At 37.9% G+C, this 21,758-nt stretch overlaps 1 protein-coding gene across 1 annotated transcript in view; it reads right to left on the bottom strand.

Annotated features, from left to right (window-relative positions):
• The window catches only part of LOC132527957 (uncharacterized), a gene marked incomplete at its 5' end in the record, with an annotated part of 192,872 nt that overhangs the window by 80,493 nt on the left and 90,621 nt on the right, over positions 1-21,758 (bottom strand). Inside the window, 2 exons of the mRNA XM_060163951.1 lie at positions 3,031-3,040; positions 4,058-4,140. Coding sequence (XP_060019934.1) covers positions 3,031-3,040; positions 4,058-4,140 — 93 coding nt within the window. The remainder of the gene's footprint in view (positions 1-3,030; positions 3,041-4,057; positions 4,141-21,758) is intronic.

Genomic DNA, 21,758 nt, shown 5'->3' with positions numbered 1-21,758 from the left:
CTTTAAAGGAGAAATTGGTGGTGCAAATTTGTTCTGGAATGGCGCATTTCACATATCATCTGTATGGCTACTCAGAGTCTGACCGATCGCAGAAACCACTAGCAAATATGTAAATATAAATTGCTAGAATTCAGAAAACGATTTTCAAGTTCACGAGCTAAAAATGTGGTCTGTGAGGATGGCCATTCAAATACAGCATCAATGAGGAAGCAATACACATGCACTCTTTCAAACACAACACAAAATGAGAGCCAAGAAGTGTTTTATAGAATTTTCAGAAACTAAAGTGTATTGTGTTGCAGTCAACAGGGCCAACAAGTGACGGTCAGAAGACTCTCATTCGAGTCTTCTCGCTGCTTTGGAAACTTAGATTATTTAAAGTCCATGAATTTGAGTTTTTTAATCTGAAAAATGGAGATAATATTTGTCTTGCATAGATCGCAGGATTTTTTATTAAGACAAAGTGATATAATAGCTATAAAATTCTTTCTGGGGATGGAAAGGATAGAACTTAACATGCTTTAGGACATTAAGGATATAAGTAGCATCTGGTACAGTGCAGTATATAGTGTGGGTGATCAAGGGAACATTTAACATCCTTTATTGTGCATTTATTACAGCATTTCTAAGAAGCTGCCTAGTAGAAAATACTATAGGCAGACTTAAGATATTAATTTATTAATATTAAGATATTAAGATAATATTAAGGTATAAGACAAGATATTAAGTCTCAAAGTTGCTCCTGCTCGCCGCAAATAGAGAAAGCCCGCATGCAGCAACGAAGACCCAATGCAGCCAAAAATAAATCGCTTAAAAAAAAAAAAGTTGCCCAGCTCATGAAATGAAAGACCCATTTAATTGTGTTATATGATAGAAAGCAAAGCCCAGGGTTCCTACCTTGTCGTTTAGAGGTTTTTACCCCTTAGCAGTAATTCCTTCCATGGACCATTTGCTTAATGAAGAAGGGTGATGATGACGGGACCGATGAGAAGGTAAGTCTTTGTGCAGAGAAAGAGAGCTTGCAGGTCACAGGTCAGTGGCGCCAGTGCAGTGGAAAAGCGCTGCGGCTCTGGTACAATTAGGCTCCACTTAGCAGCAGCATTTTTTCCCCAAACTCTTTACAGGGTCTTTGTGCAGAGCTCTGGGGAGCACTGTTCATCTGCCCATCTGGCCAGATGAAGAGCAAGGGGATTGTTTCATCAAAAGAGAGAGCCTTAGAAAGAGGAAATAGTGAATAAAGAGCTGAATCCTGAGGATTATGAATGCTTTTGAACTGCCCTGGGAAGATCAGAAGTGAACAGCACCATTTTTTAAGAAGGCAGGGGAGGACAGTTTGGGGTGGACGAACGGTGCTAAGAGGCTTGTGTTAATAGGATCACAGAACTGCAAGTCATCGATAACAACAACAAACACCAGGTGCATCTGAAGTAACAAAGCAAATAAATATGACATCATGTTCAGTTCCATCAGTGTTGTTATTACCATCTAAAAAATAAAACCCCATAGCTCCAAATCAAATCCAGCCTAAATCCTGAGACCATCCAGCAAGAATACTATTTCCTCTTTCTTTAATTCATTTCTGATGTGTGTTCCAGAGAATTTTTCAGGACAGGCTTTCTATCAGCAGTATCCAGGGAGAAGCAAGGTGCTCCTTCCTGGCTTGGTAGCTCAGGATTTACCCAGAGAGACCTCTCAGGTAACTAACCCCTTGGGTTTCTGTTTCTGCCCTCTGGATGACAACTAACATCTCTGACCACTTTGGACCACACATTTTGATTGTCTTCTGGCTCCATGTTATTTGAAAAATGAATGCCTCACATGTGGAGTTCAATATTAACCTCAGTTTTCCCACAGCCACCCTATCAATTGCCTGGGTTAGAGTCTTTAATAGCAGTTGAAGATTCAAATTAATTCCTATTACTATGAGAAGATGAGGGAAAAAAAGAACACACTTAAATTGGCATAGAGGGTCTCAGATTTAGATTTAGTAGATGGTATAACCTCCCTTGTACTCAGTCACTTGCACCTTGGGTGTATTTCTGGCTCTGTCTTCCCACAGCACTGATGTTACAAAGACGTATTACCAGCAGGCACAAAGCTGCTTCCTAAAGCAGTTCAGAGTTAAGACACCTTCTCAAAGTGCCAAACCCCCAGGGAAGAGCTTACTCCTCCAAACAATCGACTAGCAATTTGGGGAGTATAACATTAAAAATAAAATGAAAAAGAAAACTCCTGAATTGAACGGTAAACTCAGAAAACATAGGGAAGAATTTTAGGTTTTCTGAGTGATTGCATTCTTTCTCATCTTACTTAATTCAGTCTTTCTTCTAATCTCAAAATTTATGATCAACAAATGACATGAAAATTTTACAAAAATATTTAAAATGCTAATATTAGGTCCACAATAGCCTAGAAATCTCATAGATGTATCCTTCCTTTAGCCTCCAAAAAAACATACATAAAAGTGCCTAATACATAAGATGTATAAAGGATGTAAGTTTTTTTCCTTTGTAGCAAATTGTCCTTGGTTTCCATAGCGTATTCTTTAAATTAAGGTTATAAGACCCAAGAAGTAGAAAACATACACCTGGCTGAAAGGACAAAGAAATAAACAACTTTTTGAAGTATTATTTCATGATGGATACAAATATGGATTCTAGAAACAGACTGGTTCAGAGCCCAGCTATACACTTGTCAACAATGTTTTTTTTTTTGGCTAAGTTGCTCCATCTCTCATGCCTTATTTTTCTCACCTGCTAAATATAGAAAATATGTCAATAGCAGTATCTATCCCATTAGTTTGTTGTGAGAATAAGACAGTCATTTGATGTGAAGGACCTGAGAACATTTTCTGGCCTCTAGTAATTTCCTAGCACTCAGTGAATGTTATCTTTCACTGTTACAAATTTCACTAAACTTTTGATTTCTAAACTTTCTTCTTCTGCAATACAAAAACAACTGTAATTGTAAATGCTGTTAAGTAGTCATCTAGACATTAAAAAACCATTTATTTGGGGTGGCGCAGTGGTTGAGAGTCTGCCTGCTAATGCAGGGGACACGGGTTCGAGCCCTGGTCTGGGAGGATCCCACATGCCGCAGAGCAACTAGGCCCGTGAGCCACAACTACTGAGCCTGTGCATCTGGAGCCTGTGCTCCGCAACGAGAGGCCGCGATGGTGAGAGGCCCGCGCCCTGCGATGAAGAGTGGCCCCCGCTTGCCACAACTAGAGAAAGCCCTCGCACAGAAACGAAGACCCAACACAGCAAAAATAAATAAAATTAATTAATAAACTCCTAGCCCCAACATCTTCCTAAAAAAAAAAGTGTACTTTAAAAAAAAAAAACCATTTATTTGATTAGATGGTTGTCCACTATTTAGAGGTAGAAACAAGGTTTACTTTAAAATCAGTCTTTAGAGAATGGCATGAAAGTTGGCTCTATAGACCTGTATTAATTTAGTCAGCATACTGGAGTATAAAGATCATAATTCAGATAATTTGTATGAGAAAGGGCAGGGTTGGAGAGAAATCCTTTTACTTTGATTTTCTAGCCAGGCTAAATTTTCTGAATACTTAAAACTCAAAGTCATTTGGTCTATATAGATAAAGATTTTGGAAATGGTTAAATATCAAAAAACGGGATCCAGTAAACCCAGTAAAATTAATTTAACCAACGTTTGGAAACCCAGGCTATGTAATTTATATAAATTCATCAGGATAGTTTCTGGATCGATTTCATGGCAGCCATGATCATGCCAAATAAATACAGTACAATCAGCACATTTTCTAATCACCCTTCCCAAGATGGAAAGAGTCTTGTAGACTGGTTAATTTAACTAAAGTCTTCAACTGCTTAAAGAAGTCTGATTCGGATGTAATAAAAAATTATTAGCATTACTGATTTCACAAACGTCAGCTGCTTTACTATGCCCTGCACTTCAAAACCTGCTTTGATGACCAAATTACTTTCTACCTGGAAATATATTTTAAGAAATCATAGTTAATAATCAGGACCGTCGTTTTCATGGTCAAAACCAACTTCTATAGCCTTCATCTTACCTTATTGTGTAATTCATGGTCTTCTTTTGAGAGACTGAGATCACGGTCCATAGGGCAGAGACCAATTTTATTAGAAATGCTTCCTAGGGTTAAAAACAAAAGGTGGAAAAAAATATTATAGATTTGTACTTCAGAGGATATGTAAGCTTACACTGCTGAAATCTAAGAGTTTATATAAAGCCTGACAAATGGAGGTAAAAGAAGGAATTCTCTGGAGGCTCTAAGTTGTTCTATGCTCCCAGTTTTAATTCAGTCAATGCATGAACTTCAAGTAGAACTTTACCATTGGCCACACCACAGGGATGTAATTTACAAGCAGCAGCTGTGTCTGATCTGCTTTCCGGGTAGGATTCTTTATCCTCAGCTATGTTTCTGTGATCAAGTTTTCAAAGAAATTTCTCTGTGCCTCACACCAGTATTCCATTATAAAACCTTGAGACTAGACAGTTCTCTTATCTGTGTGTACCCAACACTTCTCACCTGAGCTACCTTTATCATCTTTTGCAAGACTTGTTTTATATCAGGGTTTCTCAACTTCAGCATCAGCGACATTTTAGATTGGTTAACTCTTTGTTTGGGGGCTGTCCAGTGTTTTGTAGGATATTTAGCAACATCTCTGGCCTCTACCTACTAGATGCCAAAGGCACCCTTTACCCCCCCAGCCCTCCCCTAGTTGGAGACAATTTAAAATGTCTCCAGACATTGCCAAATGTCCTTTGGGGAGCAAAACATCCCCAATTGAGAACTACTGCTCTAGATCAAACATTCCTTGCAGATGATGTGTTTTGCTCATCTTTCTCCTATTATGTCCAGCACAGTGCCTGAAATGGAATGCCTCCTCAACAAATGTTTCTTAAATTATAAACAAAGAAAGATAGTACATAAGCAGGTATATCTTTACCTTTACGACTGTCAATCCATTGGCTTGACCTCTCACTTCAATGAGCCCATGTGCTAAGGCCTATCCCCAGCATCTTGTGACAAATACCCTGGCCCAGAAGCTGCTAGAGATTGGAGTACCTTAACAGAGCCACAGCTCTTACCAAGAGGTTGACCCCAAATCTTTTTTTAAAAAGTACACATGCATCATGTACCATGAGCAGTCACAGCCTTGCTGCCTGTCCTCTTCTCTCCCTCTAGGGATTAAAGGCTGCCATCCTCAGCCCTTTGGAATTGCCTTTGTGTATGTTTTTAAATGAGCTTTCCAGCGTGTAAAATGTTGAGGACGTGGTCTCCCTGTCTGAATGCTTTGGAAAACTTTTCCTCCCTAAAGATGACCCAGCCAGCCTCATGAACATTCTCTAAGTTTTTTATAGTGCTGGTCGCTGAAGAAAAATGCTTTTACCTTTGCTTCATCTGAAAATGTCTTTATATCAACCTCAATTCATGAAGGATTTTTTGCTGGATACAGATTTCTGAATTGGCATTTTTTAGCATTTTACATATGTCATTACATTGACTTTGGGTCTCCATTGTTTCAGATGATAATGTCCATCATTTCTCAGATCACTGTTCCCCTTTTTGTAATGTGGGTTTTTTTCCTTCTGTCTACTTTCAAGATTTTTGCTTTAACTTTGTTTAACTGTGTTCAGCAGTTTCATTATGATATTTTTAAATGTAGCTTCCCTTGTATTTATTCTTTTGGGGTTCACTGAGAGTATTCAATCTATGAGTCAATATATTCCATCAAATTTGGGGGATTTCCAATCATCACTTTTTTAATACATATTTTCTTCCATTTTATGACCCTCTTTTCTTACCTAAGATTCCCATGGTATGTATGTAAAACTATGTGATGTAGCCCCATGGGTCTCTGAGTCTCTCTTCGTTTTTCTCCCAGCTTTTTCTTTTCTGTATTTCAAATTCGTTAATTTCTTTTAATTCTTGGATTCTTCAGTTCTGAAACTTCCATTTGGTTACAATTTTATAGTGTCCATATCTCTGCTGAGATGACCTGACTATTCATTCATTAAAACCATACTATCCTTTAATCATTTGAAAGTGCTTTTTAAAAAATTATGAACATGTTTATAATGGATGTTTTAATGGTTTTTCCTGCTAAATTTAATATCTGAATCATCTTACAGTTATTTTTATTCACTATTTTCCCTGTGTAAGGTTTATATTCTCCTGTTTCTTTGCGTGTCTAATAATTATAGATTATATAATGGACACTGTAGAACTGTAGGAGACTCTGGATTCTGTTATCTTCCTTGGAAAGATGTTCATATTTTTTTCCTAGTACACAGTTCAATTACTGGCTAATTTTATTAAACTTGCGTAGGCTTAAATTTACATTTTTCTTTCTTTCTTTTTTTTTTTTTTTTTTTTTGGCTGCGTTGGGTCTTCGTTGTTGTGTGCAGGCTTTCTCCAGTTGCGTTGAGCGGGGGCTGCTCAGTGGAGCATGGGCTCTAGGCATGTGGGCTTCAGTAGTTGGGGCACGCGGGCTCTAGAATGTGTGGGCTTCAGTAGTTGTGGCGCATAGACGCTAGAGCACAGGCTTGGTAGTTGTGGTTCACAGGCTTCAGTTGTTGTGGCTCGTGGGCTCTAGAGTGCAGGCTCAGTAGTTGTGGTGCACAGGCTTAGTTGCTCCGCGGCATGTGGGATCCTCCCGGACCAGGGCTCGAACCTGTGTCCCCTGTATTGGCAGGCAGATTCTTAACCACTGCGCCACCAGGAAAGTCCCTAAATTTACATTTTGTTTTAGCATTTCTGTGAAAAACTAAGAGTTTCCAAGCCACTCTAACTTACCAGAACTCAACTTCAGGTCTCTAACTCTTCTACCATTACTGTCAGAGCTTTGTTTTAGGCTTAAAATAAGCCTCTCTAGAGCATGGTCTTTATTCCTAATATGCAGACTTTTGACATCTCAGTTTGCTGTCAAATTGAAAATGAGGTATTAACATGACTCTCCTGACTTGAATGCTGCCTCTGTTCCAACTCTAGTTATCGCTGTTCTTCTCTCAGGTCCATAGTCGTCACTTAGCAAACCTCCGTTGTTCTCCCTGTGGCCATGTACAGCATTACCCTCAGCTAAGGACTCATGGCTGGGGCGTGGTCCCTGTCCTGATTTCTGGGCTCCTCTCTGCACAGCTCCCTGCTCTTTCTCACTCTGCAGATTCTAGCTACTTTGTCTCAGCTTAATGGGACTTTCTCTGCTTGAATTTTGCTTCACTGCTTTAGAGTCAGAATTTTTGCCAGGTAGACAGCCAGGGTTTTCCTCAAAAGTTTCTCTTCTCTCTGGGATCAGCAAGTCTTGTGCTTTCTGATGGTCAATGCTCCATGACAATGAAAACATTAACATGCTTCATATGTTCTCTCCAGTTTAATGGCTGATTGTAAAAGAAGAGCTAGTCTGGTACCAGCTACTCTGCCATAGCTAAAACCAGAAGTTGCAGTGTTGTTTATTTTTTAATTAAAAGTAGGAATGGATACATAAATTGGTCACAGGCTAACTAGCACCCACGTTTATGTGTTAGTAATACAAATATAGGTTAATTACTTTGAAAGTCCACTTTATTTTATGGAACCACTACTCAATTTAATTATCAGCTCATCTTATATTGAGAACAAGATGAAATATTTACAAATAACAGTAACCTGCTGATGCCTTTGGAATGTGTCATCTGGGATCACCCAGAAAAAATAAATGGAACAGTCATATTTTTAATAATACATGAGGTGCACAAGGAAAACACTTGTCAAAACTGTATGATGTTTCAGTACCCTATCTATATATAAATGCACATGTTTATAAAAGTGTGTTTTCCCTGTGTTGGGCTAATCTTTTTTACTTGGCATATTTTTAATGGTTTTTTCCAAATGACCTTTGTAAAATTAATCAAGGATCTGACACTGTCCTTTGGAGAAATGCAAAGAAAGAATACTGCTTACAGTAACTTTTGCACGAAGAACAGCCAGAAAATGACAAAACAGAGAAAACATTAATACTGAAAAAAACTAAAGCCTGAAAGTGGAACTAACTGAAAAATGTTGCCTTTTTGTTAGTAATATTTTCGTGGGTCTCTGAAATTTTATTTTCCCTTTATTTTCTAAACCACTGTCTTTGTTCTTAGAGATCAGATGGATTTCTCAAAACAATCTAAGTAAAATACACCGCAGTTTTTCAAGAGCTCTAATAGTGAAGAGCATCTCAAATTAAAGATGAGTAAAATGTACAGAAAATATGTGTAAAAAATACAAATACAGAAAACCTAGAAAAATGTCTGCAATTAGACAGGATGGAAATCTAAAAAGAAATTAAATGCAGTTGTAATACATTTCCTATTCTTTTCTTTGAGAAAATTACTACTGAAGTGAGGAATTTCTTCCTCCTGTAATTTAAATGTTAAACTGCCAGATGTGTGTCTCATGCTTGAAGAGTCGAAGCTTTGCATTATTTAGCATATTAAGAATCACAGAATTTTAAAAAGGGCTCCTTTATTGCCTGGAGGTTCTAATTAAGTAAACCTTAGCCTGGTACATTTAAAACTTGCAATACAAGAGATTTTGCTCTCTTTTTTTTCCCATAGTCAAATCACATCTATATAATAAACATGGAAAATCTGAGATGATATAATTTTTCTTTTGCTTGAAGAATTAAAGCTATCTATTATTTTAAGAAGTTTTTAATAGAGGCCAGCAATCTAGAAGACAACTCAGGATTCAAAATACTTTTTAATCATTGCAAGTTGCTTTCCTTATTTATACCAAATAATGTGTGTTTCATAAAGGCAGTTCTATACTATCAATCTTACTCTCTCTTCCTTATTTTCCCTGTCTCTGCTGTGATCTCAACTATTCTCCTCTTGTTAGACAAAAACAATGCTAAGGAGCAACAAGAAGATCATAGGTTTTAGATTGATATTATGTTTTTGTGCATTTCTGTGCGCTGTTTATCCGTGTTAAATATCTGATCACACAGCACTAATTAGCTGTCCTTTCAGCAATTTGCGGAAAGAGTTTCAGCAGCTAAAGTAAAAACCATAATCAAATGGAAGCCCTGTAGGCACCCAACATTCATAAATCATTCCCTTAAATACAGTTATTTTTGCCATTGTAGAAAATGTCAAAGGTGTCAACTCTGTCCAAATATACCACTTAACAGTAACTATTTTAGTAAATTGACTTGAAATGCATTCAGCTTACTGACAGTTAGAAGCACATGATCTAGTTCACAGTACAAATGAATAGGTTATAGGCCAAAATAAATACCAAAGTACGAATTCTCAACGACACGTTGCCATAACCATGGCTGCAACCACAGACCAAAGTCTCAGCATTGTTTATCTACGGCAGAAACAGATGCTTAAAATTTTTGAAATCTGGTTGTTTATATCTAGTTTCTAGTTAAGAAAGTAAAAATGTTTTAACCACTTTCAAAATAAGAGTCGAATATCTATTTGAGGATATTAACAGTGAATGAACTAGAAATTACATAAATGCAGGTAATGACTTGATAACATTCTCTGCTAGCAGCATAGATTGAACCTATAAACTAACTTCTTGGATGCTGCCAACATAAATAGATAAATGTTGGTCATAATGTCAGGGAACAAATTCTATCTTTTCTTCATGGGAAGAACAAATGAACAAACTGATCTTCAAAAATGAGACTCTTGACAAAGGGCAAGTACCATAGAATTGGAGCTCAGGCTTGGCCAGGATTAGTCCCCCTAAAGCCTCAGATATTTAGTAAAAGGTAAAGTGCTCCTACTATTTTATGAACTGCCTTCTTAGAAGTGTTAAGAAGCTTAATGGTTTCCTATTTGGGGATGTTTTAATATTAGTGACATCAGGAATGCAACAAAACTATTCCCAATTTCACTTCTGCCCAAACCTCTAAGGCATAATCTGTCCACATAGACCTCAACCCATGTGGCACTTTGGTACCACTTATGAATATCAACAGTTAGCTGATTGATAATAATACATTATATTTTATGCAGTATTTTTCAGTTTATTAAAACAGATTTACATATGTTACTTATTTAATTCAAGTTATTTTGTTTACCTTTATAGCCAGCACAGAACCGTAAATATTTCTGCCATCATGTCAACCAGTAGTGATCTCTGAATATTTTGCATTTTCAGGATGAAAAATAGACTCATACATGCATGTCTTGCCTAATAAAATATTATTGTAATGTAAGAGCAGGAATATACGTGGTTATTCTTTCCAAGAATAATTTTTAAACATCACCCATTTCTGCCATCCTTAAAAAGATTGCATCCTTTTATGAAAGTTAGCTTCTTTTTCCCTTATTCTTAAAAATATTAAACTCTCCATCTTAAGCACAATGAAAGAATTCAGAAATTTTAATATGCTGCTCATGAGCTTTCCTTGGTTATCATCACTGACAATTTCATTGAACTTAGAACACCCAAAGCTACTTAGAGTAATAAATTATTTTACCCACTAGTAAGTCCTTATTGTTAAGAGAAAATTACGGGTAAGGACAGAGGGAATCATTGCCCAGTACTGAAATTAAGCAGGATATGGACATAGCCAAGTGCATTTTTCTCATTATAGTAACTAATACAATAACACAAAGGTGATTTAGTGAGCACCTACTGCATGTATTGCACTCTACATAAACTACTACTAATCCTCAAGTAAGGCCTGTTATCCCCCCTTTATAGGTAAAGAAGCAAATGTTCACAGATTAAGGAACATGATAAACTACATTAAAGGGTAAGAGTCAGGGTGTGAATGTAAGCCTCCCTGCCTCCTATATCCACATTCTAGTTCCTCCATGAAACGTGCACGGGTCTGCATTCTCTTTCAATTTCTTTCTTGCACATTTCCAGTAGGTAGACAGAGATCAGGGCTAGTTGTCACAAAAAGAAATAAAAACAGAACGTTGACTCAACACCCTAACTGTTGACTTTTAGCTATTCATACTAGGGAGAAGAGGAATAGTAATATCTTGAAGAAAATAATGGTAATAGCTAACATTGTTGAGTTCATACTACATACCAGGCTTTATAGATTTCAATGTCCCAAGTTAGTTACTAATTTTAAACTCTTATCCTCAAAACTGTTTTAAAACACTTCAATGAGTAATAGATGTTACCAATTCAAATTTTACCTCCTTCCCTGAGGATATTATGCTAAGTAAAGTTTGCTAGTCACAGAAAGACAAATATTGTATGGTTCCACCTATATGAGGGACCTAGAACGGTCAAATTCAGAGAGACAGAAAGTAGAAATGATGATTGCTAGGGACTGGAAGAAGGGTAAAATGGGAAGTTATTATTTAATGGAGAGTTTAAGTTGGAGAAGATGAAGAAATTCTGGAGATGGATGGAAGTGATGGGTGTACAACATTGTTAATGTACTTAGTGCCACCGAACGGTACACTTAAAAATAGTTAAAATGGTAAATTTCATATTATCTATATTTTGCCACAATTAAAACATGTTTTACCTCCATATTCCTCAAGCCCTAAATGAAATGCCAATAAACTTTTAAAATGCTGTAGTGCCCCCAAAACAAAACAAAAAACTGAGGGGACTTCTGGTTGGGACCAAATGGTATACACTTGTTTCTCCCTTCTTCTCCTCTCTAAGCATAACTAAAAAGCCTGGAAATAATGTAGGATGTAGCCAAAGGAAGTTCTGAAAGTTATAAAGAGGATGGAGAGATGATTATAGACCCCAGGACTAGAGCAACAATATAGGACAGGGCAGCCCATGCTCCCTCCCACGCCACCCAACAGAAGAAAGTAATCCAGAACGAGCATCTCCAACTCTGTCCTATCAGCAAATAGTGGTCCAGGTAGGACCCTATCTACCCTTAGAAAGGAAGTCCCACCAACAACATCAGGTGAGTCCAGCAGCACTGGAGAGCAGGATAGACCAGAACCTACTGAAATAAGCATCCAAGCATCCAGGAGAGGTGCCCTCTCCTTCCCTGCAGCTTGAAACAGCCTTCCTCCCACCAAGAGATGACAAACAGGTGGCCAAGTGGTACCAGCAGGGGAATCCCACCACAATTAATTCCTAGACCAGAAAGTTTCTTAACATCCTGAGGCTGGAGACTCCCTTCCCCACCTAAAGGCAGCAGGTGGCCAGGCCTGGAGAAGCTCCTTCTGTCTTCCCAGACGTCACCAGCAGGGTCCAGTGGGTGTGCCCCAGATATACAAGCTGAATCATGCAGACCAAAATAGCACATTTTCCAATTGCTGAAAGAAAGATTTGTCAACTACAAATTCTATATCCAGTGATTATCCTTCAGGAATGAAGGCAAAATACATTCTCAAATGAAAGGAAACAAAAAGAATTTGTTGCTAGACCTTCCCTAAAATAATGGCTAAAGAAAGTTCTTCAAACAGAAAGGAAATTATAAAAGAAGAAATCTTAGAGCATCTGAAAGGGAAAAAAAGAAAACATCAGAAAAAGCATCAAAGATGAGTATATATAATACACTCTTTTTACCCTCATGGGTTTTAAAAATCACACTTGATGACTGGAACAAAAACCATAACACTGTGTGGTACCGAAGACAATGATATTTAAAAGTGGGGGAAGGTAGGGCTTCCCTGGTGGCGCAGTGGTTGAGAGTCCGCCTGCTGATGCAGGGGACGTGGGTTCAGGTCCCGGTCCGGGAAGATCCCGCATGCCGCAGAGCGGCTGGGCCCGTGAGCCATGGCCGCTGAGCCAGCGCGTCCGGAGCCTGTGCTCCGCAACAGGTGAGGCCACAAGAGTGAGAGGCCCGCGTACTGCAAAAAAAAAAAAAAAAGTGGGGAAGGTAAAGGGACTGAAGTGGAAGTAAAGTACTTACACTTGACCCAAAGTGTAAAATATTGACACCAGGAAACTGAGATAAATCAATATATGTATAATGCCATACCCAGAGCGACTACTATGAAAAGTACACAAGAGATTTGTTCAAAAATTATCATCAAATCAGGATGGAATCCTAAAGAGGGTTCAAGTAATGCACAGGAAGGCAAGTAAAGAGGAACAGAGGAAAGAAAAACAGAGGAAATAATGAGAAAACAAATACTAAAATGGCAGACTTAGTCCTAACATACCCAAAGTTACCTTATATGTAAACGGTCTAACTATACCAAGTAAAAGGCAGATATTGGCAGAGTGAATTTTAAAATATGACCTAATTATATGCTATTTACAAAAAAAATGCACTTCTAATCCAATGACAGGATAGATATGTTGTATTTTCATTTTTATTCAGTTCAAACTTTTTTGAGACTTTGTTGTTTTGCTCCACAGATTATTTAAAAGTGTGTTTAATTTCTAAGGTTTTAAAAGTTTCCTTTTGGTTTTATGTTAATTATTTCTGGTTTGATTTTATTATGATTACAGAAAACATTTTGTATGATTTCAATTCTTTTCAATTTTATGAGGTTTCTTTTATTGTCCCAGGATATATTTGTAAATGATTCATGGGCGCTTGAAAAAAATGTATATTGACCAATTTTACATAATCTCCTCTAGAAAACACAGGAGAAACACTTCCTAACTCATTTTATGAGACCATTATAACAATCCTGATACCAAAGCCAGACAAAGACAGTACACTAAAAAACAAAACTACAGACCAATATCTCTCAGAACTTGGAAAATTCTCAAGAAAATATTAGCAAATTGAATCTAACAGTGTATGAAAAGAATTATACAGTTTGAATATATGGCTACAGTAATCAAAGCTGTGTGGTGTCGGGACAGACACAGAAGTCAATGGAAGAGAATAGAGAAGCCAGAAAAAAAGTTTAGAAAAATATGCTAAGTGGCTGATTTTTAAGAAAGGTGCAAAACCACGTCAATGGAGGAAAAACAGCCTTTATGACAAATGGTGTTGGAGCAACTGGCAAAAAATAATAATAGTAAAATAAAATAAATTAACCTAAACTTCATTCCTTATGTTAAAAATAATTCAAAATGGATTTGCTTTTTGGAAAAAAAAAAAAAAACAGGAGAAAATATTCAGGAACTTCAGGCAATGAGTTCTTAGACTTAACACCAAAGCCTGATCCATAAAAGGAGATTGATAAATTGGACTTCATTAAAATTCAAAATCTTTACTCTATGAAATACCCTGTTAAGAAGATGAAAAGGCAAGCTGCAGACTGAGAGAAAATATTTGCCAAGTACATATCCAACAACTACTGGTTTTATTCAGCATGACATGTATTATGGGCAAAAAATCAAGATGATGAACCCCTGATTTTGCTCCGACAACTAGTTCATCACACTTTATTTCATGACAATTATTCATACACATGACGCCTGATTCCTGCAAGTCTGAAAAAGGAAAAAAAAATAAAGATGTTTTATTACAAGTTTAGGTGAAGGTGTAAGGAGATACTATTAATTGTGGTTCAAGAAGAAAATGCTGCAATGTTTTAAGAAAATGCTTACACCTTTTAAATATTTGATCTTAGAAAGTTTGATATGCATGTGTCTGTGTGCACATGTGTTAATATTTCAATGCTGGAGAAGACACACTTGCTGATAAAAGCAATACACCAGCCTGAATATAGATCAACGAACTAATGAGTATTTGTTTGGAAAGAGAGGGTTAATAGTATGGGAGGAGAAATATTTGTGCTTTAGTGTTCTGTATTGCTTTTCACTGAATTATGTTTTCACAATCTACGTCTGTTAACAACATTACCGCAGCCAATGTCTTTAACACTAGCATTATGCCTTGTATATGCTTATTTCTATGCGTGTTGAAAATACTGCAGGATCTTTTTTACTACAACTTTAAATCTACAAAATTCTAAACACAAGATTCTAGTGAAACAGTTCTGTGTTCATTTAACAAGTTATAGACTACAATCTTAACAAAAAAAAATAGTTGTGGCTTTGCAAACAAAGGTTGATCACACTCGCTGGCCTCTAGTAATGTAAAATCTTCAATGTGTCATGTATCTGTGCTACAGAGCATCAAGTCCTTCTATCCTTCATTGCCAAGGTGTCAACATTCAAGAGCAGACTGACTTTTCTTATAAAATGAGTTTAATACCAAAAAAGATTGCTTTCCCTCCTATCTCATGCTAAAGGAAATATTTACCTGTTTGACTCGAAAGCCTATTTTTCTAATTTATATTTCCTATTTCTTACTCCATATGGATCATCTAATTAGACTGAATGGATCATTGTGGATAAAAAGACTGTCGCTTTCTGCCAATTTTAATTTCAATGATTTCCACATTGAACAAAGTCAGTCACATGCTCATAAGAAAGAGAACTAAATCAGTCAGACCACTGAAGTGTTCAAAGCCAGCCTCATGTTTAGAAAGAGCTAATGAACCCATTTATTCACATGAGGTCTCACAATGTCATTTATTTTTTATTCCCATTTGGAGTTTGACGAAGATAATACTGAGCCAAAGGAAATGCTACCTGCTAAAGACTTGCAGAAAGTACCTATAGTGTGTCCTCTTTGGATAAATGCCAATCCATGTTCTACGCATATGAAGCATCTAAAATTGGCAAACTCATGGAATCAGAGAGTAGCATGGTGGATGCCAGGGGCTGGGGGAGGGGGAGGATGGGTATATGCTAATCAACGGGCCTAAAGTCTCAATGATGTAAGATAAGTTCTAGAGATCTACTGTACAACATCACATCCAACTACAGATACTGTATCGTACACTTAAACATTCGTTAAGAGGGCAGATCGCACACAGTGTTATTACTACAATAAAAAAAATTTAAAGAATGGAAGAGCCTGCAGTAAAACACCAATATCAATATCATAAACTGGAGCAACTGGAAAGCTACGTCGGATGGGCTGCTACTTCGTCACGTGTAAGGAGCAAATCCTCCCCAGTTGGTCATGGTTTCTTTCGTCATAATTTGCGTTAGTAAAAACAGAATAAAAGTACATTTTATCCCTACAGTTCTTTATTTCCAACTTATCCAGATTGTGTGTTCAGCTCTGGGGACTTCTGGGAATGTCCAGATTGAATAATGGGGCCAGAGACAAGTGTGTCTTGTCACAGGTCTGTTGTAACCCTTCCTTCCTAAACCACTGCTCCCAAAGCTTTTTAGAAATGCTCCAATTGTCCTAACCTGCTAGGTCCATTTCAGTGTCTCACATTCAGTCAAGAACTATGGTATTATTAGTTGTCTCTATCCACTTCTGCAATACCATTTTGCAAGGACGTGTGTCCTAATACTGAGGCACTGAGTATCGGCAGACTAAATGAGAGAGATTGGCCAAGGAAAAATGGAATTATTTTCATAGGCAGTACATTTTTAGGAGTGATTGCTGAAAACACAAGGCACACTTGCGTTTGTTAACATATTTGCCACAAGAGATTAAGGATCACACACAGACACAGACGCACAGATGTGCGCACACACACACACACACACACATACACACACACACACACACACACCATGATGTGTGTGTGGAGGAAAGAGTATTTATTACCCCTGCCCTAAAGACCATGGTCAGCAAAGTGTGTATACTGAAAACGATTTTCAATTGTTTCAAAAAGAAAAGGAAGTTCTTTAGAAAAAATAATGACTTCGTTAGTAGCTCTAAAAATATTGATAATTTGAGGGGTTTTGAAATGGCTTATGCCAATAGACTGGGAGAATGATAAACCTGTTTGAACGATAACACAACCCCATTGCTTTTTTATGTTCCTTACTGCACTGTTTAATAGCACAGGCAGAGAGGAAAAATTGACTGTGATGAATATATGAGACCAAATAAAATGTTAAGGGTGTAAAATGTCCTGAAAACACAAGCTGTAATCTGATGTTGTCGATCTAATCCACACACACTCTGTAATTAGAAACATATCGGAACAGGGCAGCAGCACATTTGTATTTTTCCCTCAGACCCTTTTTTTGATCATTCACATGTGACACATTCATTTTTATTGCCATTTCCACTTAAAAAAATTTTTTTAAGGTAGCATAAAACCGCCCATAATGTTTTGAGCCCTTCTAAATTATTTTTCAGTTTTCTCTCCTGAAAGGAAATAACACAGCAAAGATTCTAACCTGATGGAAACGTTTTAAGCCCATCTCATCTCTCTGTGCTCCAGATCCTTTTGACACACCCTTCTCCCTTCTTTCTTAGCGTTAAACTGCTTCTCCACTTCCTTTACATCAGTGGGAACACTTCCCTTATGGGTGTCAGGATCTCTCAGAGGGGTCAGGGGCTGCCCCGCAGAGGAAATGACAAGCTGTGAAATGGAAAAGAACAATTTCTTCCACATGTTCCTTTGCTCCTGGAGCAGTGCGAGGTTGTCAGCCAGCATCACTTTGGAAGCAAGCAGGACTCTGCATCGTAGTCCTGTCAAAACTAATTTACAATTAAAGACCTGCACGACTGCTTAAAGCTTTTTCAGTTCCAGCAGTTTTCTGAAATGACTTTGAGATTGAAGTGGTTCAAACCAGAAACCATTGTTGTAATTAACCCCTAATGGTGAAGAGCTCACAAAATCAAAGTTTAAAACAATTATCATATTTTTTAATGAAATCTGTTAAAAAATACAATCCTTACTCTACGTCCAATTAACATCTGTGTGGAGTTTCCCCACCTGAGCCCCACTTTGGGGAGTTTAATGTTGCAGCTATTGGAAGTCTTAGTCTGTAAATAAAGTTACAAGGTGACAACTTCATTGATCTGTAAGAAGGAAGGGAGGAAGGAAAGAAGGAACAAATGAAGAAACGAAGGAAGGAGGGAAGGAAGGGAGGGAGAAGAAAGGAAGGATTTACCTTGACCGTTTGATGCTTTTTAAAAAAAGATTTAAATTATTTTAACATATTTTGCAGCATTCCTATGATTTTAAGCTTTTTTTTGTTTGTTTGTTTTGGCCGAGCAGCATTTCGTGTGATCTTAGTTCCTGACCAGGGATCAAACCTGTGCCCCCTGCCCCTGCAGTGGAAGCGCAGAGTCCTAACCACTGGACCGCCAGGGAATTCCCAGTATTTCTATGATTTTAAATATTTAGATGCGTTTCCATGATACACTAAATAAAGGCATTTTAAAATTGCAGGTAGGGCTTCCCTGGTGGCGCAGTGGTTAAGAATCCACCTGCCAATGCAGGGGACACAGGTTCGAGCCCTGGTCCGGGAAGATCCCACATGCCGCGGAGCAACTAAGCCTGTGCACCACAACTACTGAACCTGTGTTCTACAGCCCGCGAGCCACAACTACTTAGCACGTGGCACACCTACTGAAGTCCGCGCACCTACAGCCCGTTCTCCACAACAAGAGAAGCGACCGCAATGAGAAGCCCGCGCACCGCAATGAAGAGTAGCCCCCGCTCTCCACAACTACAGAAAGTCCAAGTGCAGCAATAATAGACCCAATGGAACCAAAAATAAAGTAAATAAACTTATTTTAAAAATGGCAGGTAGTTAGTTTTTTATGCAGATTAATCCCTTTGAAACATACTATGGTTCCCTGAGGTTCAATTTTGCACTTAGATAACCAAGTTAGATATCACTTACGCTGTTTGAAAATCTAGAAATCCACAAGAACAAACGTCATGTCTAAAAACTGCCTCAACATTTCACCAAATGGTGATTCTGAAGTAGGCATTCCAAATTCTTAAAAGCTTGGACATATTTTGTAGAAGCACTCATTCCTTAAAAGCTATATGAACATCATTAGAGTTACACACAGCAGGAAATGATTCGGGACAGTCTCTCCACAAACTCACCTCTGTCAAAAGCAGAGTTAGGTGTACTAGTTTCAAATAACAGATTCCTAATTTTCCCACAGAAACACGTAACAACAGACTTACAAATTACTAAAAAAAAGTCTATATCACTATGGTCTGGGGTAATCAATAGGGCCTGAAACTTGCTTTCCTTATCTTACACTTGAGGGCACGGTGGCCTAAAGACTTCTGGGAACACGTTGTGTAGAGCTGTCTAAAACTAGCCACGAGCTCCCACACAGTAGGTCTCTTCATGAATGAACGCACTAAATAAGCTCTAGTGACCAGCTTGTCCGTGGCTCCCTGTTCTGAGTTCCAGTTTTATGGGTCTGAGCTGCTCTTCATCTGTGCTTCTTCTCTCACTGCTGTTAATTAACTTGCCCTCCATTCTGCCTCTACTTCACGGCGCAGGTGGGGCATAACAGTATATACCTATACCAGGCAGAACCCTCTCCCCAGGCTGCTTAAAAAGTCACTGAAATAGAACCACACACATATAGCCAATTGACTTTTGACAAAGGTGCAAAGGCAAGTCAGTGGTGAAAGAATAGCCTTTTCAACAAATAGTGTTAGAACAACCGAATATTCATATACGAAACAGTTTACCTCCAAGGGATCATTGCTCTAAATGTAAAATGTAAAACTAGAAAACTTTCGGAAGAAAACATGAGAAAATCTTGTGACAGAGGGTTAGATAAAGAGTTCATGGATGAGCTATCAAATGTACGATCTATTTAAAAAATTGATAACTTGGCCTTAAACAAAATTCAAAACTTTTACTCTGTGAAAGACACTGTTAAGAAAATTAAAAGTCAAACTGCAGATGGGGAGAAAGCATTTACAAACGACATATCCAACAAAGGATATGTATCCAGAACGTATAAAGAACTGTCAAAACTCAACAGTAAAAAACAACAAAAAAAGTTAAAAACCCAATTTAAAATTGGGCAAAAGACTTGCACAGATCCTTCACCGAAGAGTATATATGGATGTCAGATAAGTGCATATGAAGATGTTCAATGGTATTAGCCATTAAAGAAATACACATTGAAATCACAATTTTGGATTTAGTTTGAATACAAATTAGAATGACATTTAGAAAAACTGACAACACCAAGTGCTGATGAGGTTGCAGAGCAACTGAAATGCAAAGTTGTTACTGCCACTCTGTAAAATGGTTAGGCAGCTTCTTATAGCATTAATTATACATATGCCATACAAGCCAGCAATTTTACTTCGAGGTATATGTTCTAGAGAACATATAAATACTGTGCTCACACAATCACTTGCATATGAATATTTACAGCAACTTTATTCATAATCGTCAAAACTAGAAACAATCCATATGTCCTTTAATGAGTGAACAGATAAATAAGCTACGGTACTTCCATGTAATGGAATATTATTCAGCCACAAGGAGGAATGAACTGTTGATACAAACAACAACTCAGTTGAATCTCAAAGGCATTATGTTAACTAAAAGAAGGCAGTGTCAACAAAAGACTACATACTGTATGACAGCTTGAAAAAAACAAAAAATCTCTTTTTTTTCCATAATGATGGAAAGAGATCATTGGGTATCAGGGCTTAGGGCTGTCGGCTGGGAGTGAGTAGGGGTGTACCTACAACAAACAGATAGCACAAAGGAGGTTGTTTGGGTAATGGAATGGTCCTTTATCCCGACTGTGGTGGTGTTTACATACATCTACGTATGTGCCAAATTACACAGAACTGAACACCCTAAGAAAGTCAATTTCACGTATTTTAGTTTAAAAAATAAAATAAACTGTTTGCTTGACTTGTTTCCACAGAAAGGAGCTGTAAGTCCAGACAGCACTCAGATCCATCTCCATTTATTCATTCAGCAAATATTCACTGAGAGCCTGCGGTGTGTCAAATGTTTTTGTAAGCACTGGGTACATGAATAAGCAAAGCAAGGATCCCTGCCTTCCTGGAGTCTGTAGTCCAGCCACACCTCTTGATGATAAATTTCTAAGACTCAGTCAAGTAAATGGGGCGCTGAGGTAAGGACAGAGCTGGTACCTTCAGAAGCACCCCTTCATCTCTAGGCTCTTTATCTCTAGGCTTCACCTGCAGAGTTAAAGGAAGTGTACAGCTGTTTCAAGGTCCCTAATGAGAGTGTACCATCTACAGCAAGACTACAGCTTATACCATAATTAGGCCACCTCTTGCCCCTTTCTTATCTTCAGACACCAAAACTAGACAGAACTCCAGCATTCCTGCTTTGTGACAGACAGCAGTTTCAGGTAACACAATATAATCAGACCAAATTAAAAGATTAATGACATCACTTTAACATTTATTATCTCATTTGATTCTCTCCACAAGCCTGGAAGTAGAAGATACAGCTATTACGATTCTTATTTTACACACATGATGAAAGTATCTCACAGAGGTTTCAAATATTAAGTTGTAAACTTGTGATTCACGCTGGTGTTCTGTCGTCAAGGCCATACTGCTTTTCCCTCTACCATAGTGCAACGGTCAAATGAAAATAATTCCTTTGTATTTCTTCGCTTGGCTCATCCACAGTTGCCTAAGGAGTGCATTGATTCACACTTATTAATTCAACAAATCTTTATTGAGAAACTGCTCTGTGCCGGTGGTGGCACAAGCAGACTTGGTTCTTACCTTCACAAGGCTTGTAATCCAGATGGCGAGGCATACAAATGAGTGCAAAACTGGTATAAAGGGAAAGAACATTGGAGAAAGTCATGGAGTCATTGGATAGGGCCTCCTTGAGAAGGAAGTTTTAAGCTAGATTATGAAGGATGAAAAGTTAGTCGCAGTTAATGCCTCTTTCAGATAGAAGAAACAGCATGAAGGAATATCCTCGGTGGAAATTGCTGTATTTCAAGGAATTGAAGAAAATTAGAGCAATCTGCAGCTGCACATCAGTGTTTCTCAACGTTGGCTGCATGTTAGAATCACCAGGAGAAGTTTATTAAGAATAAAGGTGTCGGGCTTCCCTGGTGGGGCAGTGGTGGAGAGTCCGCCTGCCGATGCAGGGGACA

The sequence above is a fragment of the Lagenorhynchus albirostris genome, chromosome 10, assembly GCF_949774975.1.
Source record: "Lagenorhynchus albirostris chromosome 10, mLagAlb1.1, whole genome shotgun sequence".
NCBI classification, from domain to species: domain Eukaryota; kingdom Metazoa; phylum Chordata; class Mammalia; order Artiodactyla; family Delphinidae; genus Lagenorhynchus; species Lagenorhynchus albirostris.
This window is presented reverse-complemented; position numbering and strand designations above follow the sequence as displayed.